This window comes from Sceloporus undulatus, chromosome 9 (genome assembly GCF_019175285.1).
Source record: "Sceloporus undulatus isolate JIND9_A2432 ecotype Alabama chromosome 9, SceUnd_v1.1, whole genome shotgun sequence".
Lineage (NCBI taxonomy): Eukaryota > Metazoa > Chordata > Lepidosauria > Squamata > Phrynosomatidae > Sceloporus > Sceloporus undulatus.
Window position 1 is genome coordinate 18805211 of NC_056530.1, and position 27829 is coordinate 18833039.

The 27829-nt window shown below is 42.0% G+C and overlaps 1 protein-coding gene across 1 annotated transcript; it reads right to left on the reverse strand.

Moving 5' to 3' along the window:
- Positions 1-8262: 8262 nt before the first annotated feature.
- LOC121916149 (sialic acid-binding Ig-like lectin 10) lies at positions 8263-27563 on the reverse strand. The gene is made up of 11 exons (XM_042440964.1): positions 27507-27563; positions 26008-26161; positions 21908-22327; positions 20392-20436; positions 19144-19398; positions 15685-15750; positions 15299-15553; positions 14207-14533; positions 13885-13969; positions 12568-12685; positions 8263-10765 (listed from the first exon to the last, which is right to left on the reverse strand). Exons 2-11 carry the CDS (start codon positions 26117-26119, stop codon positions 10562-10564), a joined length of 1887 nt encoding a protein of 628 aa, XP_042296898.1. The 5' UTR covers positions 26120-26161; positions 27507-27563; the 3' UTR covers positions 8263-10561.
- Positions 27564-27829: the final 266 nt, after the last annotated feature.

Sequence of the window (27829 nt, forward strand, 5' to 3'; positions counted from 1 at the left end):
TATATAACCTGCATAAAGCAGAAGTGGTTGCGTCTCAAACTGTCATCCATCAATTGCAACATCAATTCACTGTGAATAGTGGAACAGAGAGTTTGATTGTTGGGCAACACTGGCAGCTGCTGATGATAAAGTCTTTGAGAGCAAGTGATTCTTTAGGGTTCATTCCTATGGATTCAAACAAGTGATGAGTGACATTTCCTATTCAGTCCATTTTGGTCAATATTTGCAATATGTCTTCCTATCTGGCATGGAAGATCCTTGGGTATAGAAATATTTGAACCTGGGAGACAAGAAAACTGTTAGATTTGTCCATTGGATGGCTTTGATTCCTTACCTCTTTAAAATTGGAGTTTGAATCCCTGTAAAATTCTGTTGGTACCGAATTTGCGTCGCCATGTTTTAGTCACCAGTGGGTTCTTTATCTTAAATGGCTCCATGGCAGGCAATTACAAAATGTTGTTTCTCATACTGGTTCATTCATGTGTGTGCATGTGTAGTTTTATAGCAGAACCTATAGAAGTGGGCTGGGGCAAATGGGAGCAACTTTGTTTTGTGAAGTCAAGGGTTTTCATGGCCGGCATCCATAGTTTTTTGTGGGTGTTTTGGGCTATGTGGCCATGTTCTAGAAGAGTTTATTCCTGACGTTTCACAGCATCTGTGGCTGGCATCTTCGGATAAAGAGCCATAGATGTTGGTGAAATGTCAGGAATAAATTCTACTAGAACATGGCCACGTAGCCTGAAAAACCCACAACAAACAACTTTGTTTTGTTGACAAGTTGACCAAAATTTGTAAATGTCTTCATATTCAGGATGGAAAGAATCTGAGGTTTCAAATATTTGAATGTAAAAGAAAATAAAACATACATTTGTATCCCTAGCTCAGAATACATGGCATAGTGGTTTAAGAGTTGGAATGCAACTCAGGAGACCAGGGTTCAGTTCTCCACTTGGCTATGAAACCTAATGGGTAATCGTGTGCAAGTCACAGTCTCTCAGCCTCACGAGAAGGCAATGGAAAACCTCCTCTGAACAAATCTTGCCAAGAAAACCTCATGTTCACCCTGGGATCGCCTTAAGGTGGAAACAACTTGAAGGCACACAGCAACAACAACGTAGGGACCAAACAAACAGGCCAAAATAAAGCTGCTTCGGGTCACTTTGGAGTTGTGCTGTTTAAATGGTCCATGCGTCCTAAGAGGCCGGAAGCCTCACTCCAAGCCTAAGAACAGGAGAGCAGCTTTGATGCAGCTTCTGGCCTCTTAAGATGTGTGTGCCATTTAAACAGCATACCTCCAAAGTGACCCGAAGCAGCTTTATTTTGGCCTGTCTGTTTTGGCCCATAGTTCAATATAAGCTAACTTTTGTCTAAAAGCTTCCCTTCCCCATGAGAGAGAAAATGGAAGTATATTTTGAGTGAGGCGGCATGGTGTATAGCCTGAGTGTTGAACAGGGTTTGAATCCCAACTCAGACATGGAGAACCACTGGGTGACCTTGAGTAAGTCACACACTCTCAGCCTCAGAGGAAGGCAATGGCAAATCTTCCCATAATCAATTGTGGCTGGCACCCTGCATTAGAAGATGTTCATCTGGCATGTAGCTTTGTCTCCCAGTACTTTGTTGTTGTCTGCCTTCAAGTTGTTTCTAACTTATGGTGACTTTAAGTGAACCTGTCATGGGGTTTTCTAAGCCAGATTTGTTCAGAGGGGGTTTGCCTTTGCCTGCCTCTGAGGCTGAGAGAGTGTGACTTGCCAAAAGTTACCCAGTAGTTTTCCATGACTGAGCGGGGATTTGAACCTGGTCTCTCCAGAACCGTAGTGCAATGCTCAAACCACTATACACCAATCTGTGTCTCCTAGGAGGCGATATAGAAATATTGGGGTAGGTTTGGTGGACCAAGCACCTTCTCCAGGAGGCAATACAGAAATATTTTAAAACAAAACAAATAAATTAGTGGAAAAACCCAGTGATGGGGGTCACCATAAATTGACGTGGATTGAAGGCATATAGCAAGAACAATATTTTGAAGAGGCGATGAAGTGTCTTTCAACAGACTAATCAATGCACAAATTGTAAAAGGATATATTTCTGTGCTGGATCATTGCCACTAAGAAGTTGTAGAACCAAAGTAAATGTAATTTTGAATGTGTGATTGCATATAGCGTGTCTAGAGCCATATGGGGAGGAGGTGTCATCAGAATTAGGATCACAGTACATAACAAGGAGGATTTTACCGTTCCTCTCTACCATTATCCCAGAACAAACAAATACACCAAGCTAGTATTAGTCCTGGGAAGGGTGTTTTCCTTGGCACCAGTAGCAGCTTTTCACCTGGGGCTAATAGCAGTAATGGGTGTGTGATTTTCCTCATGTCTGTAGTGATGAGTAGATAAGAGAGAGAAGTTCATTTTGTTCACAGTGTAAAACAAGTTAACCTCATTTTGCTCTTTTAACCCAATACGTGGATGTGCATTAGTTTTTCTTTGAAATGTGTGTTTCTCTGGCTTTTGAAATAGAGTTCTCCAAGAAGAAAAAGAAGAGGAGGAGGAAGAGGAGGAAGACGAAGACATACATTAGGAAAGGTGCATGCAGGAATGAATATATTTGTAATAAGGGCATTCAAAATGTATGATACTGTATTACGAAAACTGCTTGCAAAAAGTATGGTAGGACACAGAGCAGGAGAGGTTTCACTCATCTGTAACCCAACAGCCACTTACAGATAACTAAATAGGAGGACAGAACATGAGCTGCAGAGTTAGAGATAATGATTATTGATTTCAAAAGAAATAGGTTGCTCCAGATTGGGGAAGACTGTATTGACCTGTATGCTGGGTACTGAGGCAGATGCCCAGGTACTAATGTTGATGGACAACTTCAAGTCCCTTTCCAGCTTCTTCCTGTTTAGATTCACTCTATTTAGACTTGGCTTGGACAGGACAGCTCTGGTACATACAGTATGACACATAGGGGCTGAACAGACCGCTCCTTTCATCACCAGATCAGGGCCACGGCAACTACATGCTGTGACCCTGATCTGGCCTTTCTGTGGTGCAAAAAGGTGCTCCTTTGGTGCTGTGTCATCTGGATGCAGCACCAAGGAGCGCCATCATGCTGCCTTCTATGTGGTGGGGTGTGCATAATTACGCTGGTAGTGAGAGAAATGAGGATATCATGTGTAGAGGGAATTAACTGGATGAGAAGAGAATGGTCTTCCCAAATTTCTGGTTCTCTGTGGCCATGCTAAGTGATGTGTTCTGGGAGATGTAGTCTAAACAAAAGTGATTTGCACATTGAACATATGTAACTAAAGCATATATTAAAAAGACAACCAAAGTTTCCAGTGCTCCAAAGGAAACCCAAAGTAGGGGTAGCTATGTCCCCAGAACATTTATTCTCAGGAAATTTGGGAGCACATAAGTGTACCTACTGGCACCATTAATGCACATTGAGAACATAGTGCAAAGAAATGACTCTGCTTCAGGTCTGAACTTCTGCAGAATTTCATTTAAACATAATGAAGACCCAATCTGATGTTCATGGGAACTAGTTCCTAATCTCGGGTTTCCGTTAACGTGGAAGGAAAGCAGGTTCAGAAGGTTCCATCCTTGCTGCAAAGAGGAATCGCACCGGATGAACGTGATGCAATAATCTTCCCTCAGGCTCAATTGTGATTACACAGAAATATATCAATTCAATGGGAATGATTCACACTTAAGAAGAAATCGGAGGCCTTATTTTTGGCTTCTCCAGTGTCTACAGTTCATTGCATCACTCTTACCAATGGGCATGAAATCACTGCTGGATTACGTCTTGCCAGGCAGAGATGCTGTCTTTGATCAAGCAAAGGAGAGGCACCAGTCTGGGGTTCGGGGGCTAAACTGGACCTTGGAGGCCTGCATCCCTAGGGTTCCTCACCCCATGAAAACCATTGTTTGCCCCCAAATGTCCCTGCATGCCCCACTGGGGGCATGGTCACATTTTTTGCCCCCTCAGGGCTGTTTCGGGCCCCCAAAAGCCCCTTCTTTTTAGCAGACTCACTTCTGGTTCAATTGTCTTCTTGTAGGCCACATATATTGTTGTCATAGTTCATTGTCATTATTGCCATTATAATTAAAATCATCACGTTAAAACAGTATAGAGTGATTTAAAAGGCATGCAAAAGCTAAACAAAATATCAAACCTTGATTTTTCATTTTTTTATAAGGGACACCATTTTGCTATGTCATTATATTTAATGGGACTTGAGCATCCATGGATTTTGTTATCCACGGGGGATCTTGAAACCAAACCCCAGCATATAACAAGGGTCCACTGTATGTCAATAAGAGCACAGTGCATCACCACAATTCACTAACATGTTTGCATGTCATGTAGGTGATGTTGCTCCTTCATTGTAAACTTGCGCACTGTAGCTATTTGTGCAGGATCTCAGCCTACATATTTTATAATATAGTAAATAATAATAATAATAATAATAATAATAATAATAATAATAATAATACAGTACACACCAATATATAATATATGAGAGAGAGAGAGAGACTTTATAGTGTGTGTGTGCTGTAAGCCAATTCTGGCCCTCCAAATGTTGTTAGGGTTCAATATGCTATGGCCAATGGGACAAATAATGGGATTTGCACTCCAGCAACATCCGGAGGGTCACAAGTTGCCCGCCTGCTGATATATGCTGTATCAAGCTTTCTGTTGGAGTAGAGAGGTATGATATAGATGGGCTCCTTCCAATCTGGCCCCCTCTGGATGTTTTTGGACTACAATTCCCATCATGCACTCACTTTACAAGCTGTCTGGGACTGAAGGGGACTGCAGTGCAAAACATCTGGAAATATCACCAGGTTTGGGACGGCTAATATAAACCATGTGAAATCACTAAACATATCCCTTCTCTTAGGTAAGAGATTTGATTTCTAGAGACATTTAGGAGAAAGCTGAATTAGGATGATGCTAACTTGAACAATCTATAAACGTAATTCAAGAAGGCATCTCCAAAGGCCAATAAATGGGGGATTTATTAAGTCTAGTCAATATTACTTAAACAGAGGCAGCAAATTAGCAACATCAGGAACGATCGCTGGTAGACAGTACAAGTATATGTCAAGGCAATGATTTCATAATAATTTCAGCCATCCACTATAATGTGCAGGTTGTCCAGCCTGACATTATTCAAAACTTCCATTATGTACAGATTTCTGCATGAGTTAATTTGAATTCTATGCTGATTCATAGTGACAATAAAATTCTGATTCGGTATGCAAAAATCACTCCATCTCAGTCTTGTGGAATTCCTTGGAAACTCAAATGCATTTTCTTTCCATCCTTGTTGCATATTGGATGAGCCTTTGTCTTTTCTGCCCACGTTGAAATCTGTGAAGTTACTAAATGCATTCCTCCCCCCCTCAAAATTTGGGCATTTGTTTCTTCACTTAGTCTGGACAACATTTCCCCATTCGAATCAAGCAGTGCTACCTAAAAGCCAGTGTAGCAAGCCCTTGACTTGGAAACCATGCTTTTGTTAATGCAGACTAAGGCTGCATCCACACCGCAGAAATAATCCAGATAGACACCACTCCAACTACCAACTGGAGGAAACATCATTAATCCATTACCTCTATTTGCCGGCAGGATAGACTTCTTTCACCCTATGCAGCTGATGCCCAGTAAAAGTAGATTGGGGTGGTGGTGGGTATGATTATAATGACACAATTATGACTAAGTAGTGATTGTCAATACTAAAAACAGTTACGGGTGAGTAAATATAAGTATCCGTTCCATATTCACAACTACTATTTAGTTCCAGTTTGACAGTATTGCCATGATCTTAGCTCCCCACTCCACAGCTACCTTGCCAGGCATTAGCTACATGCAGAGAAGGAGGTCCATCTTGCTGGTGATCAGAGCATGGATGAATGACATTTCTATCAGATCTGAAAGGGGACTGGGCCAGGAGAGGCTACCGAGTTAAGAAAGTACCTGATAGAGAGTACTTGCCAATATCAAATGCTCGCACTTTTTAACCTTTCATTCTTTCTTATTCCTAGGAAGGATTTGGGATTGTCTCAGGCAGAGATTTCAGGAGCCTTACCCGTCAAATGTCACAGCAGCATTTCAAAACAGGCCGATCACAGAACCCTTTGCTAATTTTGGCCTTTGGCAATGGTGCAATTGAGCAAAAGCCTGACCCCACCCTCTTGCATGAGCCAAGGAGGTTCTTCCTCTTGTTCTGTTGCACCCTGTGACTTTTCTTGATAGGCTGCAAACTTCTTTAAATGCTGCAGCTTTTGAAAAGTGGAATTCAGGGCCCCTTATATAGAGATGAGACTCATGCATGCATTCTTTTTTGTGATCCCAGGGTTCATAAAATGCTGTACCGGGGATCCTGCTGCCCATGGCCAATGCTGCCCAGACAACCTTTGCAAACACTGGGCCTCTCCCAGACCCCACTCATATCACCTTTTTGCAAGAACTGGTATATTTGTTGGTTGTAGGTTAGCTCCATCTATTTCCAGCTTCCAGCAGGCAGCTAAAATTGTGTTGATCCACATGGTCTGTAATGTTTGAAGTTGCCCTGTTTTAATCGTATTTATTAGGATTATTTTAAAAAGTTTTACATATAATCTCTTTTTAATTTTCTAAAAACCTACTTTTACTTGTCTATCAGCTTGGAGGCCTCTGTGGGCTGGGGGGGCAATATGGAAATCCCTTAAATAAACAAACAAACAAATAAATAATGTGTGTACATTTGTATGTAAATATTTATATCTTGTCCTATAGGGAATATACAGTTTATATCAGTTTATACAGTTTAATCAAGATGATGCTATGAAGTGTTCATGGAGAAGCCATTTTTTGAATAATAGGATCTTCCATTATTCAAAAAATGGTTTCTCCACAAACGCTTTGACAACGGGAGAGACGCAGGATGCCTCAATGACATTTTAGAAATGTGACAGACTATCACACCTTCACCCTTCAGATGCACTTCAGGAACGTTTTGCCCACGGTAAGGGCTCCATGTGATAAGGTCCCATGGATATGTTAGGGCAATGATGGTGAACATTTTGCAGACCGAGTGCCCAAAATGCAACCCAAACCCCACTTATTTATTGCAAAGTACCACGTCCCTCTGGCTTTCTAGTCATGAACTCTGGCAAACTCTGTGCTGGGGTGACAGCATGCGTGCCCACAGAGAAGGCTCTGAGTGCCACCTCTGGCACTTGTGCCATAGGTTCACCACCGCTGTGTTAGGGCAACCGTAAAGTTCAACATGCAGCCACCATGCACAATCTCACATCATGTAGTCAGTATAAAACCTGCAAAAAGGATTGTCTTGGCCAACCTTGAAAGCAACCTTGAAAGCTTATCCATTCTAACCCTTATACTGGCATGTAGAAGCATCTTGTTAATGATTTCCTGGCATTATTGCCTGTAGTGGTCACTTGAGTGCTTGGATGGGTACCATCTTGTAAAAGGGCTAGGGATAGCCCATCATGCCTAAATATCACCCTCACAAATTTTTCCCATGTGTGTTTAAGTGTGGTACGAGACAGGACCATCACTAGGAGGATTGTGGGCTGCAACAGGTGACATCTTAAATGGGGGGGGGGGTGACACCACTGCTCCCCAAATACCTGTCTTATATATATTAAGGATTTTGTATGGTGTGATATAGGAGGAGGTCAATTGTGGGGTGACACCATAAGTTACCACACCAAACCTAATGATACCATTGGGATGGGATTCATCTGAATTGCTCTGTGTGATACATGAGGAGGGATATGGTAAAGATGGTGGTTTTTCAGATAGTATTTCCCCAACCTCTAATGCACAACTATTGTTCAGCCTTTAAGTAAAACATGCTCAAGCTTGATCGGGATTCTGGGAGCTGGACTCTCAAAACAATAACTTTACCCAGCTCTGATAATGAGCACAGTTTCCCCCATGGAGGACCTCTTTGTTAGGAAAAGGTAAATCTCCACGATCGTTTGTTTGGAAGGAAAGAGAAACTAGACCCAAGGCAAAAGTGTGTCTCTAAAGGAACACAGTAATGAGGGCAGGGAGGTTTGGGTGGAAAAGGTTAGAAGCTTTGTCTTTGCCAAATTCTCTTTTGTAGGTGTGATGGTACATGCAGGAGGAAATGTCACCAAAGCAGTTAGAGACATGGGATTAGACATGAAATGAAAGGTCGGGGAAGAAAAAGTAGATTTGGGAGCTATCTCCTTTAAATGGCAGTCGATTCAGATTTATAACCCATTTTATTATCAAGAGTCTGGGGAAGAGAACAGAATAGGTAGATATACACACATATGACACACAAATACAAAATGTTGTTTAAATCAGGAGTGGACAGGTGTGAAGGGTTTGGGGCACATTTCCTCCCCTACATGCCCATCCAGTAGGCCACATTTCGGATGAGGTGAGGGCTTCCACTAATCTCACTGCTGCCACCAACTGTGAAGATTGTCTAGCTGTCCCACCACTGCCACCAAATGCAAAGACCTCCTCCTGTCCCACTGCTATGTCATCAAATATGAAGCCTTCATCCCTCCTGCATGAACCTTTATCCATCTAATCTATCCAGTTCCCAGCATTATGCAGATTATGCAGATTCTGATCTTGAGAGATCCTATCATGGGCTGAGTGCCTTGGGCTTCTCCCATTTTGTAGTGTCCAGTTCAACCTGGTATAGCTGGTTGGCTGTGCTGAGAAGCTCTTGTTTGGTCTAAAACATCCTGTCTGATATTAAATTGATGTTTGGGTTACAGAGAGGTGATGGAGGGCTGGTTCTGATGGTTGTTTTGACGGGGGCTCTGGGGAGGTAAACTACCACATCTGAGGCAGGGTTTTAGTTGACATTGGCAGTTTTCTGGTTAAAAAGAATGCCCCAAATTTGCAATCTCCACTTGGCCCACTTTATTTAAACCATAAACCGTTATACATATTGCATATCCCATACCTGAATCCAAAATCTAAAATTGTCCACATGGATGTCTGAAATAGTGACCCCTTTGCTTTCTGGTGGTTCAGAAAGCATTATTTCATGCACAAAATGATTTAAAATATTGTGAATAAAATTACCTTCAGACTATGTGTATAAGGTGTATACTGAACCTGTATAGGAATAACTATGCCTGCTCCTACTAAGTATGCCCCTTATCTCAAGGCAAGTGTGTGTGAGAAAACAACAGATCTCTTCCAGGGGACATTGTACTCTCATGGACTTGGTCTGGAGTAAAGGCCTTTCATGTAAGGTAAATGTTTGCTTTAAGATATACAAATGCCTTATCATCTAATGTTTCTAATAATCAGTTGAGAAAAGGGCATCTCTAGTAATGAGTGCCTTAGGATATCTGCAACTGTTTGGGAGTATCCTTCAAGATCCCTGCTTCGAAGCAGGAAAGCGCAAATACACATTTCTTTTTCTGATTTTTAAAAGACTCATGACTGGGAGGGTGTCTCAAATGGAACCTTCCTCATCTTGTAGAAATTCCTGAACTATTTTTGCATGCTTTGAACTTCCTCATTTTTAAAGAAGGGTTGTAGAGATATCCTGTTCTCATACTGTTCCAGTGACCACAGTTTCGTAGGTTAGATTTCCTAAGAGTGATCGATGAGGAACCAGTCCAAATCTTGATACCACCAATGAGTGAATGAAACCAAAGTAACAGGGCAGAAGTAAGGGTGGTGGCATATTTGTCACTGGCTGGTGAATCCACCCCAGGTTCTAACCTGAAGGTCGAAAGTGCTCTCCAGTGTGCTGTGCTTTAGCCTCAAACTAGGTTCAGCACCTTGGAGACCTCTTCTATGACTTTGGGCCTTCCTGGACTTGGGGCCATCTTAGAGCCTTGCTTTAAGAAGAAGTGAGCAAAAGTAACTGCCTGTTCACTTGCTGCTTCCAAAAAAAGGTTCCTCCTGAGCATATAATGGCCCAGGGAGGGCCCAAAACATGGCGGAAATGCCCCCCACACACCCCAGAGGTCATTTTGGTGCATTAAAAAAAAGACTCCTGGGTGGCCCTTGGAGCCATATATGGCCCACTTTGCCCATCCTTTTCCTACCAAATAGTAAACATTCACTTACTGGCAGTCTTCTCCATATCAGTGAACACCACATTAGTTTGACCAGTTGCTTTGAGAAGAGAAGAAGGTTTACAAATAAGGAGTCGAACCATTTAGCTTACTGTTGATAAGATGATTAGCTAAGACCCTCAACATCTCCTCCTTCTGGTTCCTTCTCCCTTGCTAAGAGGGCCATGGAGACCAGGCTGAGAAAGGTGGGGTTTCCATAATGGACACTACTTGCCTGACTGGTATGCTCTATCGTTTTGCCTGCCCTGTTCAGAAGTACTGGGGAGGTAATGGTTTCTTGGAGGACAAAGAAGCCAGAGATTGCTTAGTCTTCTCAACCAACTCACATTCAGGTCCCATGCCCATTTCCTGCTGAGAATGATTCAGTTCTTTCAAGCTTTGTATAGTCATCCAAGCGACTTCTTCTCATCACAGGGCCTGTTCCCAATGTTCTAGTTCGCTTAAGAATAAGATCTTTATTTCCGTTTGACTGCTGAATATTCCACTGATTCCTCCTCTTCAATTGGAGTGGCTGTTTTGTTCAACTTAAACTCCAAGGCTGCATAGTGCAGCCCATCTGATTCATCAGTAGTCAGATCAGCAACTTTAGAAATCTGGTCTGGTTTCACATTTTTCTGTCCAGCTGTTTTGGGGGGACCGACATGGGGGGTTCTTCGACCCTGAGACGAAGAAAGAAAGAAAGAAAGAAAGAAAGAGGAGAATAGAGAACAGTCAACTTCCCCAAAATAACAATATAGTAGTAGTGGTGGTTGTAGCAGCAGCAGCAGCAACAGCAGTTGTTGCTGCTGCTGTTGTTATTCTGCTTTCCCCCCAAAATTGGGACACAAAGTGGATTACAAATTTAAAAACAATACAGTTAAAACATACAAAAGTAAGCATTAAAATGGAATTAAACTAGTATAGTGTTAAGCACATCACTCATTAAAAGAATAAAGTGCTTTAAAAGAGTGCATATTCAAACATACTAAAACACAATAAGACAATAAAAATGAAACCATAAACAGGCCCTTAAAACTGGCCAATTCATCATGAGATCATTAACCAAAGGGCCGCAGTGACATGGACACAGCAGTATACTGGAGAGGGAATGAACAGGAGCAGAGGGATGTGGGACATTTCAGTGAATGCTAGGTAAATGGCTGGCCCTCTTTTGCTTTGATGATGCTTTCAGGTCGGATTATTGTTTGTAACTGATGCAGTATAGAAGTTAGAGAATAAGGGAAAATATCAAAAAGAGGTTGGCAACTTGTTTTCTTGGACGGACTTCCTCAAAACACTCTAGCAATTTCAACGGTAAGGATTTTGTGCCAGATCCTTCGCATTTCACTTCACCAAAGGTTTTCTGCTTAATCCCAATGTATTTTACAAGCTGAATCCAGGCCGTCAGAATTAAGCACCACTGCGTTCAGTGGCGCTTACTCCTAAGTGACGACACACTAAGGACTGGAGTCAGGCCCCATAAACTTAAATGTGAGCTTTTATTGCTGTTTTATTGGTTTGGGATGTCTCTTCTTTACAGTGGAGTTTTTAAACCCAACATTAGTTCTTTTGAATATGAATCAGGGTTTGGAAAAGCTACTTACTGGGGCTGCAATTCTCCAGCCAAAAAGGCCACAGCAGAAAAAGGAAGGAGAAGGAGGAGGTATAGCTCCTGGGAATGTGATTATAGATTAAGGACATTGATAGAGAGGCTACTGTGATAAGCTCTTGCAGTTCAGAATGTACACTAACAGTGCTCTGTTGTTGTTGCTGCTGTTGTTATGTGCCATCCATTAGCTTCAGTTAATGCCAACCCCATGAATGAGAGACTTCCAAGAGTCTCAGTCATGTCTTGCAAATTCAGGGCTGTGGTTTCTTAGGCTAAGTTATTCCACTTGTAATATTGTCTTCCTTTTTTTCCCCTATTGCCTTTGACTATATGATGACACAGTACACCACTCAATGCATGTGCTAATATTACATCCATCCTGTAAGACTAGACTGTTATTATTTTATTGTTCAGCTTCATAAGTTATGGGCTCCTAGATGTGACTGTTTGTGAATGTTACATTAAAGGAAAAAACCCTACAGCCTGCAGAATCTTCTGGCCAGCATGGTCAAAAAATAATTTTTCCTAGTCAACTCAAACTTCTTGACAGGCCTTTAAAAAAAGTGACCTTAAATTATTACATTCTCTATTTAAGAGAGGGAATAATAATAATAAATCCAGGTATGAAAATAATCACCACTTTATTAGCTTTTTGTTGTCATAAGCCAACGACCTTAGCAATGTTGTTGTTGTTGTTGTGTGCCTTCAAATCATTTCTGACTTATGGTGACCCTAAGGCAACCTTATCATGGGGTTTTCTTTTAAACAAAAGGAAATAAATATCTTAGGCCTGGATAGTTTAACTTTTAACTACTTGCCTTCACTCTATAGTCCAAGACAATGTAGAATAGCACAGTCATGTGTGATACATACCACAGGTAAAATGTTGCTGTAGATTAGGCTATTGCTGCTGGCTTTCTGGTATCCAACATTTGCAGAGTCCACGGCCTCGTTGCAGCCTGCCTTTGGTGATGCTTTCCTCTTATAAAACCTAGGAACAAAATAATGGGAACATTTTTCTGCATTCTATTCTGTTTTGGTCAGATCTCACCTGGCGCCATTCACACTACATAATTATAACATTATATTCCATTTTAGCAACAACCTGTGGAATCCTGGGTTTGTAGTTTAAGGGGGCAGTAAAGCTTTCTGGTTGAGATTTCTACTAGATTCCAGGATTCCATGTGATGTTGCTGCGGCCGTTAAAGTGGAATATAATGCTATAACTGTGCAGTGCAAATGGATACCTGGAATAGTCTGTCCATTTCTGGGTGCCACAGTTCAAGAAGGACATCGGCAAGCTGGCATGTACCTAGAAGAAGGCAACTAAGATGATAACAGGTCTGGAAATTCAACCTATGAAGAATGGCGTAGGAAACTGGGTATGCTTAACGTAGAAAAGATGACATGATAGCCATCTTTAAATATCTGAATGGATGTCATGTCTCAGGCTCTCGGATGTTGGAGAGCAGCAATTCCCCCCCCCAGTGTGGCAGGGACTGGCACCACATTTGTGCCCAATGGCTAGATCTCCTGGAAACTGATGGCTTGAGAACTGGCACTAGTGCAGGGACTATTACTTTGAGCAGTGCTGGTGCAGAGGGGGAAACAAGTTTGTTTTCTCCTGCTCCAGAGACTAGGACATGAACCAATGGCTTCCAATTACATGAAAGGTGATTCCGTGTAAACAGTAAAAAAGCATTTTCCAACAGTAAGCGCTCTTTGACAGTAGAATGGACTACACTGGAGGATGGTGCTTTCTTCTACACAAGGGGTCTTTAACAGAAGTTAGATGGCCATTTCCCAGGAGTGCTTTAGCTTCATTCCTGTATGGCAAGGGATTGGACTAAATGGACCTTGTAGTACCTTCCAATGCTGTGATTCTATGATTATAACTTACCACATCAGCATTTTTCACATTGAAAACTGGAATGTGGCAGGACAGAGTATGGAACTGGATAGTGGGTATGCAGGACTAAAGCAGAACTTGGTAAATCAAGGGCAGGAGCAGAACAAAATTTGGGGGGGGGGGACTGTTGATCTGCCTCTGACATTTATTGACCTGTTAGATTACCCGCTAGCACATGCTTTCTGTTGATCAAACCAGTAAAATAAGGGACTATTGTTGGCCATCCTGGTGGAGAGAGGAGGTCCTGTAAAGCCACATGTTTAAATGAGAGAGAAACTCACTTGAGCAAAAACAGGCCTAGCATGAAGAAACTGGCTCCCAGCAAGATTCCAAACAGCCCAGAAATAATCATAGTTGTATGGCTTTCTGCAATGATAAAGAAAGATTTTAGAGGGGGGGGGGCATAGAATTTGAACTCAAGACCTCTAGTTCCTCGATCACAAAAAATATCTTCCTTACCCCATATCAGATCTCATATTTCTCACCACTGAAATCCTTTCATCTAGCACATGCTGTATAGGACTATATAGTCCTATATAGCTCTTTGAAACTTTCTCCTTTTGGCAGTGTGCATGGCACCTAGAACCTGGCAGAGTCTCTCACCTATGGAAGAATCTGTGGAGTCTCTCAAGACACTGAGAAGGAGCTGTATTCTGTAGATTCCAAAAGAATTGTTTCCAATGCATATGATATTGTGGTCCACCTCCAGATTGCCTGTCCAGTTGAGGGTGCTGGTGACCTCATTCCCCTGGGCTACGGAAGTGACCATCTGGTTCCTTTTGTGGTTCGTCTCAGTTATACTTTCCCCATCCACTTGCCACTGGATCTGAGGTGGAGGCTGGGCTTTGAGGGAACAGTTGCAGAGGAAGCCATTGTCCTGATACCAACATGTAGTATTTCTTTGGGGGTCTTCCTTGAGCTTTGGGGCATCTGGAAAGGAGCAAAAGAAGCCAAGGGGAATGAAACTGAGCTGCAAAAGTGCCAGCCAAAGTTGCAATGCTGCAAAGCACCCAGGTTTTTTACTCCAAGTCTCAAGTCTGGGGCCCAAATTATAACAGAAAAAAAAGGAGGTGGGATGCATTTCTCAGAGGGCAACAGCAAACATGTTAGGCAACAGGCGAGTTTGAGGTCTGCTTGGCAGCCTGTCCTCGCTGCACTCCAGAGAACCATTCTGCCTCAAGGCCCATTGCTTAACACATTTGGTGCTCTACTCTGAAAAACACATCCCACACTCTGGGGGCATATCTTGCCTGCTGCAAATAAAAATGCACATGGTTGTTTTTGCAGAAAACAGCACTTTCTGATCACAAATAAGCTACATATATTAAAAAGTAGTTGGTTTCCCAAAATATGGATATTATTGCTGAAATCTACTTTACCATACGCCTTTGGCCCAGACTATCAGACAGACCTTATCTCCCAATATTAGCTTGCCCAGCCCCTAAGATCCATAGGAGAGGCCCTTCTCTCAGTCCCATCACTCACAGGTACAACTTGTGGGAACATGAGAGATGGCCTACTCTGGGAGGAAGAGGTGGTGATGGAGGAGAAGGAGGACATAATCTTTTTGATGCTAAACTTCACCAATTTTAAAATATTGCATCCCAGTGGAGGTTAAGGGATAACTCGCACTGTAGGGGATCAGCATTTATTGCAAGAAACCCCAAAGCTCAACCCCAACCTTGACTCACTCACATCCTACATAGAGTTGGAAGGTCCCCTGAGTAGAGCCTAGGAAGTTCTCAGCCTGGCACCTGTATTCACCCTCATCTTCAACTGTCAATTCAGTCAGTTCCAATGAGTTATCAGCATATTCCTTTGAGGACTTTCCATCTGGCTTGATCCAACGTATACTGACAGAAGGGTTGCTGTCCACCTTACACCACAGCCGTAATGACTCGCCTTCCTGAGCCATTAATCCGGAGCCACTTACCACCTCCTGGAGGAAACCTGTAAACACAAGTAAAACGCCCATCACTTCCATAAAAGATCTATAGCCTCTTTCTGGAGACAGCATTACCCCATCCCCAGGGAAGCATGACATCAGGTGCTGGTTTCTATAGTCCAAGATTCTCTGGTACCTTGAGTAAGTATGGTGTGTCTTCTGGAAATCTGAGAGATGTTGAATGTCACTGTCTTCGGTTTATCTGAAATGGAGAGATCAGTGTTTAATAAGACATTGGTCTTTCCCGACCTACACAGTTATAGCACTATCCATCCATCATTCTTGCCATGGTTCTGTCCTATGCAGTCTTGAGGTTTCTAGTTTGGCAAGGCACTGGGATGCTGCCATTGAGAATTCTAAACACATCTCCCTAAACTGCAAATCCCCAGATTTCATGGGACAGAAGCATGGCGGTTAAAGTGGAATCATAGTGCTATAATTCTTTGGTATTAATGGGCTCCTGCTGCCCTCCAGATGTTTTGGACTGTGGTCAAGGGTCACAAAGGCCTTCCATGTTAAGGGTGCAGTCAATTCTTTCTAGGTTTTATTTCAGATTTTAAAGGATATAGACATATTGCCAAAATAGGTTCAGAACCTTAGGTACCTCCTTTATTATCTGGAAAAAGAGCCAAAGCAGGTTCATCTCAACACAGTTATGGAAGCCTCTGTCTGTAAGCCCAACCCCAGCATGACCAACAGTGAAGAATGATAGGCATTGCAGTCCAAAATACCAGATAGGCAGCAGGTTGGAAAAACTGGCTTTATATTGATGAACTGCAGAAGTGGACTGAAAGAGTAGGTCTTCGTGAATTTAGAGTCAGCAACAACCCAGAGAAGAAATATTCTCCTCCCCAATGTTTAATGTCTACTATGTACCCCCGCTCCCAGATTTTATAGAAGGGTGTTTTGGCATCAAAATGTCGTAGCATTAAGATTATCATCCTGGCTGTGTATATTTGGAGCTCCCTCTCACTTCCCCCAGCAACATTCTGCTTGCTATTTTCTATAATTTGAATGCATTTTATACATCAAGCCTTGCAAGTGTTTATCAAACTACATATAATTTATTCCGCTTCCATAATTATGTATGTTTTCAAATCACTTCATGTTTCTTAAAGGGATTGCAGGGTGGAAATGAAAAGAAGAAAGGTGCAGATTGATTTCTAAGTGGTGTCCTTTTTTTGGCACCATGATGACGGGAAACGTGCTGTTTTGGGGGAGGAAGAGAACGAGGAGGACGAGGGAGGAGAGCTGGAAAATTGTATAATAGCAACCTCATCATAAGGTTCTGCTTTTTGACAATAGTCCTATGGATGATTTACATAACTTTAAAGTGGATGATGAAGACATGGAAACAAAGATTTTCCATACTTTGGTTTAGTCATTAATCAGAACAGAGGCTATAGTCAAGAAATCAGAAGATGACTAAGGCTGCATCTTCACTGCCGAAATAATCCAGTTTGACACGACTTTAATTTCCATGGCTCAAAGCTATGGAGACGTGGGATTTGGAGTTTGTTGTGGCACCAGAGCTTTGTAAAAGAGAAGGCCAGATGTCTCACAAAACCACAGTTCCCAGAATCCCATAGCATTGAGGCATGGCAGTTAAAGTAGTGTCAAATTGGATTATTTCAGCAGTGCAGATGAAGCCTAAGATTGGAAAGGCAGTTATGATGGAACTAGACTTGATCCTCAAGTCTCAAGTTATATCATGGAATACTAAGGTATGAATTTTCCATATTTCCCATTTCTATGTATGATTGTGAAAACTGGACAGTGAAGATAGCTGAAAGGAAATCAACTGATTTGAAGTGTGCTGGAGAAGAATGCTACAGATATCATAGACTGTTTGAAAGACAAATTGTAGAACAAATCAAGCCTGAACTCTCCCTAGAAGCCAAGATGACTAAGCTGGCGTACTTTCTCATCATATCATGAGACGTGATTCACTAGAAAAGACAATAATGCTTGTAAGGTACAAGGTGGTAGGAAAATAGAAAGACCACATTCCAGATGGATAGACTCAACTTAGGAAGTTATAGCCCTGAGACCGCAAAACCTGAGCAGGGCTGTGGATGATAAGGTGAGCTGGAGGTATCTCATTCAAACTCAACATTATGCCTGTTAACATCAAATAGATGTTTAAGGCGCACAGCGCTAACTGTAGATGGCACAATATCTAGGTTAAGGAAAAGCTTTAATTTCAAAAAAGTTACTGTTACTATAGACACAGAAAGCATCATTATGCAACATTACACCATCTACCCTTTAGGAAGCTTATCATACGAAGGAAAAATGGAAGTTTAAATGGGGTTTATCCAATGAAAATCATGCAATACTATTAAATTATAATTAAGATTTTCACACACAGTGGTCATTATCCCAGGAATAAAACCAGGGATTAAGCAGGCAATAAACAGCAACAAATCCTCATGGGAAAATTCCATGAATGACTTGGTGCTATTTCCTGCCTGGTTATTCCTGGGTTAATTTATTGTCTGGTTATTCCTGGGTTAATGGTGCTTTAATCACTTTTGATTGCAACGTCGTGTGAAAATCTTAATCGTGAATGCGCAATTTTCATGAGATTAACCCTGTTTTTACTTCTAGTTGTTTCCGTGTGATAAACTCCTATGTCTTGCTGCCTTTGGCTGCTGCTGGCCACACTTCATCTCCCTTTCCACTGAGGAAGTTTGAGGTATTTGCCCAATCTGTGGATGTTCATTAATTGAAACTAGAAGAAAAGTCATCAAGCAGTGAAGCATGAGGAAGTAAAAGGAGGGAAGGCTCATCTTCTATTGCATATATTCTTTTGTAAGAACACTTCCCCTACTCATCCCAACTCTCTTTGTAAAGCTTGAGTACAGTATTTCAAATTGTATTAATAGGCCCTCTTGTGGTGAAAGAGTGACCTAGATGAAAGGGTCAGATGCAGACTTTGGCCTGTTACAGACTGCCAAAATAAAGCTGCTTCAGGTCTCTTTGGAGGTATGCTATTTAAATGATGCATGGGTCCTAAGAGTCCGGAGGTTGCGCCAAAGCCACACTCCATTCCTAAGCACTGGAGTGCAGCTTTGGTGCAGCTTCCGGATACTTAGGATGCATGCATCATTTAAACAGCATACCTCCAAAGAGACCTGAAGCAGCTTTCTTTTGGCAGTCTGTAACAGGCCTTATTTTCAATAAGTGAAATTTGGGTTTTGCCACCAGAGTCACAATACTCCTTCTCATATAAGTGACTATTTCATAAGCTGCCTGATATGGGGGACTGGCCATAGTTAGTTTTCGCCCCAAAGTGCTAGGGAGTGATGCTATATCTATACCTTTTCACTGTAATTGTTTCTTTCTGTTATGAAAACTCACCAGGGATGGGCAGTCAACAGGTCAGGGACTGGCCCTGGTCCATGGACCACCACTAATGTCAACTGTCTACAATGCAATTGCATACATACACATCCCAGAAATCCCCAGAAAGAAGAGCATGTTTGTGAAATAAGGAATTTATCATGTGGTTCAGAAACTCCTAAGGCATGTGAAACCATTCAGCATATGACGCATGTGTTCAGTTGATGACCTCCAAAGAATTTTCACTTACACTGAACAGTCACAAGGATGGTTTTGCTGGCTAAACCACACTGATATTCTCCCTGGCACTGATACTCCCCGGCATCTTCTGGTTTGATCTGGGAAATCACATGCTCTCTGCCCTGCTTGAGGATGCCATTGCTGTTCTTTCCCTTTGTCCAGATCAGGTTGGGATTTGTTCTGCTCGCATCCACACAGTACAGTGTGACAGTATCACCTTCTTGGGCCACCACCGGGCCCAAGGTTTCTTGTACGGGGAACGATCCTGTAAGAGAAATAAAACTAGATTACAACAGACTTGGATTAGTGATCACTGTTAAGGAAGCCCCGCTTCGTGTTGAGGTGTAAGGTTGCCAGATCTCAGTGTGGCTTCTCTTCTCCGGTACTGGGATGAAGGAATCTCAGAGTGAGAGTGTTGTCTTGAAAGAGTGTGTGTACATGTGTGTGTTCCTTATTTGTTTGGCTAGGTGTTCAAGATTGAACAGCATACTCTGTTGAACTGTGATTGATCAGTTGTGCTTAATGAGATCACCAGGATCCACTCCATCTGAGATCACACTTGTAGCATTGCTAGTGCATGCCCCATATGACATCAGAAGGGATCATCCTTAAGTCTCAGGTCTTAGCCCTGAATTCCAAGAGCCTGTGATACTTCTGACATAGCAACCCTAAAATGTAATTGTAGCTGCACAGAGATGGCAGTTTACAGCAGGCCTATACAAGCCATAGCCCATTGAGGCAAACATAGCCCACCAGCCATGTCTTGCTGTCTTCTGCCAAGTTCATGATCATCTTCTTTCCTTGGCAGGCAGAAAATGCAAAAACCAAAACAAACCAGAGAGTATCCAACTGAATCCATTTATGAACCTGGAGGTTCGTGATTAAGAGGACATAAGCTCGAAGGATATAAACTTACAAAATGGGGGTCCTTTGTCCAATCTATGTGAAACCTAGTGGATTTGGTGTCTCAAAGAAGTTGCACAAGACTGGAAACTGTTCTGCCATTTGGACAGGAAAATCCTAAATGATAGGTGCCACCAAACAAGCCTGGTCTCTATCATAACCAGGGCAGAAGCAAAGCAAGCAAATAAGCAAATAAACACACACCTGAAACATAAGGAAATGGAAGACTCAACAAATGAGATTTTGAAAAGCTAAACAAATAATAATAATAAAAATATCTTTAGCATTGGGTGGAGATGGGAACCAGGCAAAGAAGAGAAAGAGAAAGAGAGAGAGAGACCATTTTAAATCTTACCAGGCCTTTCTATGGTCCATGTGATTTGAATATCCTGACAGTGATCTGAAACATGAAGAGAAGAACTGTAATTGTGTCAAATGAATTGCTGGGAAATCAAAGAGCAAAAAAACAAAACTAGGGGCAAATCCAATAAGGGAGCCAAAAGTTGTCACAGTTCAAGGGGAGATTAAAGGATCTATTAAGCCAAGATCGCAGCTCACATGTTTGGTTGAAATAAACTTTGTTCTGAGTAGTTTCCCAAACAGCAGAGTGTCAAAACTGCTAGGTTAGGAAGAATGTTTGTCCTTGGGGCCATTCACACCATGCAATGTTAGTGATATTATTCCACTCTAACTGCCATGATTCCATCTTCTGGAATCTTGGGATTTGTAGTTTTGAATTCTCAGCTAGAATGCTCTAGCAGCCTAACAGACTACAGATCTCAGGACTCCATAGGATGGGACCATGGTGGTAAAGTGTGTGTGAATGGGCCTCTTTACATAAATGAAAGTGGAATCACAGTTTTATAACTGTGTGATGTGAAAGAGCTGAAGACCATCTCCACTACTCCTTCCTTCTCATACTTACACTCCAGATTGTCACTGCTGTGAAAAGACTGGGAGGCAGATAGACACAAAGGCATGGGGCATTGACACTAAAGCACCTTTCCAAAGGACACAGATGCACTCCAGCCACTGCATTTCATGGCCGACTCTGGAATTTATCATACAAGGTGCAAAAGTGGAGTTAATGTGGGAAAGTCACATCTATGGCTGAACCTTATCAGACGACGTATGTAGCTGGAAGGTCCTCCACCCATGACTTCTGCACATTTTTTAACTGACAAGCTTTGCTTGTTAATGGCTGCCAATATTACTCCTGTGGCATTACCTCTGTGTGCAATAAGCTTCTAGCAGCAGTCCTGGCATTGGCCAGTTACATGATCTCAGTATTTCCACCATCGCCCCCAAATCACATTGTGGTTCTTTGCCTTTAAACCAGACTTGGACCGGGCAGTATTGTACATGGAGGACACCTTCAAACAGAGGACAGACCTCTGACAGCCCTTCAACACATCTCTGTAAAACAGGACTTCTGGCCAAGTGACCATTCCCTGCACTACCCAGACCATATCTGAGGAGCTTGCAACCTAAACCAGGGCACAGAGAAGAAGAGGAGATATGTGGGCCTGCAAAGAATGTTCTGGGATGGTGATTATACAAAGAAAACAGGATGTCCATGTTTCCTTGTCTCCATCCTGGCATCTAAAAAGAGTGTTCATGTCCATCCCAATAGGGGAGGGGTCCATTAGATGTTGAGAAACAGAGCTTCTCCAACATCATGAGGCATAAAACATCTACTGAGAATATTGAACTAATGTGGAGGAACAGGAAACACACATTTCCTATCCTTCCCACGTCACCATTGTGCTCAGAACCACAGATCTATCTTTGTCCAACTTGACAACAACAACAACAACAACAACAAAAAGAGAGACATCAATGAGCAAATACATCATGAAGAAGCCACTTGCCTGTCACAAAAACGTAAGGTGAAATATAACCATTTTTAGAGAAATAACTGAACTTCAAGTATCTCTCTCCCTCAATTCTGAGGTAGTACCGTCCCTTGTCTTCTGCTTGGGCATCCACAATGACAAAAGAGCAGTAGCCTTGGTTTGGATCTCCTGTTAAGTGGAAACGGCCCTTAGCAGATGTTGCAACGGTCCTCCTACCATCAGTGGTAGCCACAAGCAAACCTGGAAGGCAGGGTCTGTGGTTCAAACAAGCTCCTTCCTGGACTTTAAACCAGTAGGCGAAAAGCTTCTCATCCCAGTAATTGTCTCTAGCATTATAAGTGAATTGGCAGTGAATGTGAACAGAGCTGTTCCGCTGCACAATGACAGACCGAGGCACTTCCAGATTGTAACCTGGTACTTTTTGGCTCAGTGTACCTGCCAAAGGGAGACGATACAAACAAATATGTTAATGTCAATGTGGGCAGATATATCTCTATGACTTATTTTCTCTGTCTTGACCACTATGTGATTTAAATATTTAAACCTTTTAAAATATTTAAACCTTTTGGATATATATTAAAAATATTTAAAAATACTTAAATTTTAAAAATTTGAAGGGAAGTCATGTAGAAGAAGATGGAGCAAATTTGTTTTTTTGCTGCTCTAGAAACTAGAATAAGAACCATTGGATTCAAATTAAAGAAAACAGATTCCATTTAAACATTAGGAAGAACTTCTTTTCTGTAAGAGCTGTTTAACAGTGGAATGGACTGCCTTGCAGGGTGGTGGGGTCTCCATCTTTTGAGCTTCTTAAATGGAGGATACAGTATATGGGCATCTTTCAGAAGTGTTTTGCTTGTGTATTCCTGCATGGCAGGGAGTTAGACTGGATGGCCCTTGTGGTCACTTCCGACTCTATGGAGATTATCACACAGAGGCTTACCAACATTAAAACATTGCTAAATCGTCCCTAAAGCATGACGATGTGATTTCCAGTCGCATTTGTCCCCTGTGATTAATCGTCATGGAGGCATCCTCTCGCCTCTCCCAAAATTAAAGTGTCATTTCTCCAATAGTGAAGGTTCCCATGATTGGGGAAATGGCTGCTCTGTGAATGCTTTAATGATGGGAGAGGCAAGGGGACACCTCCATGATGATTCAGTCACGGGGGATAAGAGTGACTGGCGATCGCACAGTTGCGCATTAGGGACAATTTAGCGACGTTTTAATGATGGCAAGCCTCCATGTGACAATTTCAAATGTCTCCATGATTCTGTGATTGTCAGCACACTTGCACCTGATGCATCTCACTGATGTACAGGTGTGAACAAGTGTGCTGTTGAATTAACCATACTTTGGGTCCTCTATGTGGAATAATTAAAAAGTTGGGGAAGAGCCATTTCTGGGAGAGGCAGGTGAACAGGGGCTGACAATCAATTTGCTTTTGTTGGTTCCAAAACCAATAAAATACATACATATAATAAGGTTTGCTTTTGTCCCGGCCTTCATATATTTCTTTCCAAGCCATGCCAAACACTGCAGTGTTTCACCTGCTGTTCAGAGAAGAGTGCCTTAAGATGAGGTACCTGGCTCTATGGTCTGACCTCACACTTTAACCACAGTCATCTGGAGCCAGAAGTCAAAGAAAAGGAAGCACACCACATCTCTGATGGTCTAAAGATTGCCACACAGGCATCAATTATTGCTCCATGGCTATGACGATGGAATATTGATATATCAGTAGAATGCACCAGAAAAGAGATACGTATGCAGCAGCCCTCCAGATGTTGTTGGACTGCATCCTCCTGCTTTCCTCGCCACTGTCTAAGGCAATTATGGCTTGCAATCTGACATTATTAGGAGGGCTGCATGATTCTCACCTCTGGTCTAGAGCCTTAATGTTTAGCAGGACTTAACTCCTATGCTCACAGCCCTGGATACAAATATGGGGTGATACTGCCTAGCAATCAAGTGGTGCCTAGAAGATTCTCTGTAACTTCTTCCTCCTGCATAACAGGAGGAAGTGTGTCCCTCAGTTGAATCGCTCTGTGTGTCTTCCTATCTCAGAAATGTTCTGTTTTGCCAAGCATTCAGACAGAACCTTTTCAGAAGCCCTTGTAAGCCTGTGGAAAGGAAAGAGGAAATGTGATCTTTTCCTCCCAGCCTAAGAAAATTCAAGTCCATTGACCAAGAGATGTTTTTTGTATGCAGCTTACAAACTGCAGCTATGGGGAGAAACAGACCGCAACCCCTATACATATCTTTGCCAGCCCACAAAGAAGCAGCAAAATGCTGCTCCTTTTTGAGTTGGCAAAAAGCTGGCTTTATGGTGCTCCTGCAGCATGTGATGTGTAAATGCCGTGCCACCAGAGCGCCCTGAAGCCAGCTGCCATGTGGGCAGCTGGGCAGCATGAAGCCAGCTTCTAGGCATCTTGGGGGTGTGCGTCAGGCATGCACCATGCCACCAAGCCAGCTGGAGGCCGTCTTTTCATGCCGATTTGTACTGGCCCTATCTCTACCTTTTTCAAATGGGTTGCTTTTTGGATTTTCTATTTCCTTACTCACAATATCCAAATTAATAAACCCATCATATGGGTATATATATATATTAAAAAAACAACTTCCTCTCCAGCTGTGCAAAAATTATCTTTCCTCCACTGCATTTTTGGAAAACATCTCCATTGTTTATGAATAACATTTATATCTAATTTGGCCCAAAACATCTCTTGTTCCATTTCAAAAGCCAAGCAGATCTCAGTCTGATCAAAGTCCTTTTGGACTTGTCATTTTGGTGGAAGCTACTCCAAGTTTCCTAGAACGGTTGACAGTGGAATAATGAGACATCTTGCTTAAAAGCATAACAACAGCAGCAATGCTACCACAGTGCAGAATAGCAGTGCATGCTAGCAAACTTTAGTATATTAAAGCAAGCTTTGAAAACAAAACCACCTAGAGCTACCGATAAGCAATTTGTCTGGGGCTATAACGCCTGAAGGTTTTGTAATATCTATGACTTTCATTTACTTGCATGGGCAAAAAGTAAAGATTGAAAAATGGTCATTTTGGTTTCCAAATGAAAGTCAGCAGGATGGACAGATTTAGATCCTTGAATTATAATTCAGATCCAAGTCCAAATTGGGCTGGATCTGATCCAAACTGGGGCCTGATCCAAATATCCAAATTGAGCCCTGAATTGAAAGGTGGGATGCCTGACCAGAAGGTTAAAATAACAAGATATATATAGAGATATAGATATATAATAAAATATGTAAATAACCAAATGCAAGTCTTTGAAACATTCTTTTTTAGGGAGATTTCAGTTCTCAAAATAACCAATGTTGGCCAGGGCATTCTGGGAGTTGTACAGTGGTGGGCCCTTGGTTTGGTCTGGTTCCAGCCCCTTGCCCCAGGGTTACCAAAATCCAGAGATGCTCAAGTCTCATTAAATACAATGACATACAGTGGTGTCCCTTATATAACATTGCAAAATCAAGATTTGCTTTCTGGAATTTATATATTTCTAAAAATATTTTCTATCTAGGGATGGTTGAATCCATGGATAAAGGATCTGTGGATACAGAGGGGCAACTGTAGTCCAAAAAAAGAACTTTTCCAAGCTCTGTCCAATTGTCCTAAGTTTCTGTTGCACTCCCCTCCAAAGAAAGCAGAAACCTGTTACTGTAGTGCTTACTTTGGACCGAGTTTTCCTAATGCCTTTTGGGACTGCTTAACTACAACTCCCACTGTTCATGATGTAGCAGGGGACTGTGGAAGTTGTAGTCTAACACACTTGTGGGAGAACATCATGCTCTACTTATAGCCTTTTAAGGAGCTGGAGAATTTTTTTTTATTTATATACCGCTATTCCAAAGATCATAGCGGTGAACAGCAAGTAAGCTAATCAGCAAGTAAGCTAATTTGCCCCCAACAGTCTGGGTACTCATTTTAGCGACCTCGGAAGGATGCAAGCCTGAGTCGAGCTTGGGCCCTTTTGCTGGTCTTGAACTCGCAACCTTGTGGTCTTGAGTGAATGGCTGCAGTACAGGCATTTAACCACTGCGCCACCAGGGCTCATAGTTCCATATTCTCCTGTCATTTCTGAACATTGTGCCTACCTTTGTAAAAACAAGCAAGGATCAGAATTATCTGTGTCATCACGGAATAAACCAAATTCATCTTCTTTGAAGGCAGACGCACAACCTGCCAAGCTCTTCCATACTCGGACATCTTGTTGCAAATGGATGTTTTTGGGGGGGACAGGAGGAAACTCTGATATGATGAGAAAACAAAGAGAAATAAAAACTCAAGCTAATGGCATGCATGGTTCATAAATGTCTCTCTGCCTGTGTAGACACTGATTCTCTTCTTCGGGTGTTATGTATAGTGTTGTCTTGCTTTTTTCTCATTTTTACTGTGTGTGTTTTAACGGAGCCTGCAATCTCCCACCCCCTGATCTTATCTTTATGTGCTTTCAGGCAATATTTTTAGAAAGAGGGAAATTACTGCTTTAAAAGAACTGCCCTGGTACATTTTGGCACTGATATGGAAAATGTGTGCATGTGTTTGCGTGTATTCAATGAAATCTTATAATATAAGATAGATATAAAATCTTACAATCCATCTGAAGTGGTTATGTTCACGTCATGAGCAACTAACTATGTGCCTTAGAGAGACGTCCTCCTGAGTTTTACTAAGGGCTCCTTGAGATGGAACAATTTCTAATGGAGGCTGCCGTATATGTAGTTTTAGGGTATATTCACACAGCATAGTTGCAGTAGTTCAATACTACTTTAACAGCCCTGTATCTATGCTGGGATTTGTAGTTTGCTAGGATGCTTAGACATTTTTCTCTCCGGAGAGCATAATGCTGCAGATCAGAGGAATGGATGAAAGAATTCTAAGTGCCTCGCCAGCTACAATTCCCAGAACTGCATATGTCTAAGCATGGCTATTAAAGTGGTAGCGAACTACTATTGTTGTGCAATGTGCATACAGTCCTAGTTCTTTTTCAGTATTCTGATTTCTCTTCCTTGCTAGTGGTACATGTCTGGTCTACTTTAAGTCAGGGGACTGTGTTTCCTTTTAACTTTAACAAGAAAAACACGAGGCATCTGCATCACCTGCAGTTTGGCTGTTAGATTAAGAGAAAGATTAAGATGCAGATAACCACACTATAGTTCTGGGTAATTTGACCTTTCCAGTGTTTCCATGGAAGAACAGTGGGACTGCTGCCCCAGTTCAACATGTCTCTTCAGTTTATTGTTGTTTTGTATTATTTTCAGATTAGCATTTTTCCCCAGGGGAGCAAATAGTCATTGAGGATGAGTGTTGGCTACAAGTGTGGTAAAAACAGATAAATAAAAGGCATATTGGGATCTAGTAGAAGACCTTTGTGTAATTTACAGATTTACCGAGATTTTCCCCAAGCTGTTTCCATATATGCAATGAAACCCTCCCACTTGCTATTTGCTCCCTGTTGAAAAATCTATGCATTTTTGGTCTCTGACCCCACCGCAATTGACATTCTTCACTTTCTCTCTTTTTTGCTCCCAGTTTTGGATCATCCTTGTTCAATCTGGACCAAATTCGGTCATTTCCCAACCCACTTACTTACCTAGCATCAAGGAAGGAGTCTCTGGAGGCTTCCTCTGCCTTCTGCCCACAGTCTGAAGTCAAGAGAGATTTCAGCTAAAAGCAAAAGGGGAATTCATAGACAGGAACCAAAAAGAAAGAAAGAAGAAAAACAGAACTATCTGCTTGTGCAAGGAGGCGGAGGAGATTAAGACTTTCTCAGACACTTTCCTTTGTATCACTATAAGAAATCTTAACATTTACTGCCACAGTTGCTGACATTAGTTATTGGTTTGACTCTGTGAAACAAAAGAGGTGCAAGGGAAGCAAAATAGGAAAACTAGCCACTCGAACACTTGTTTGTTC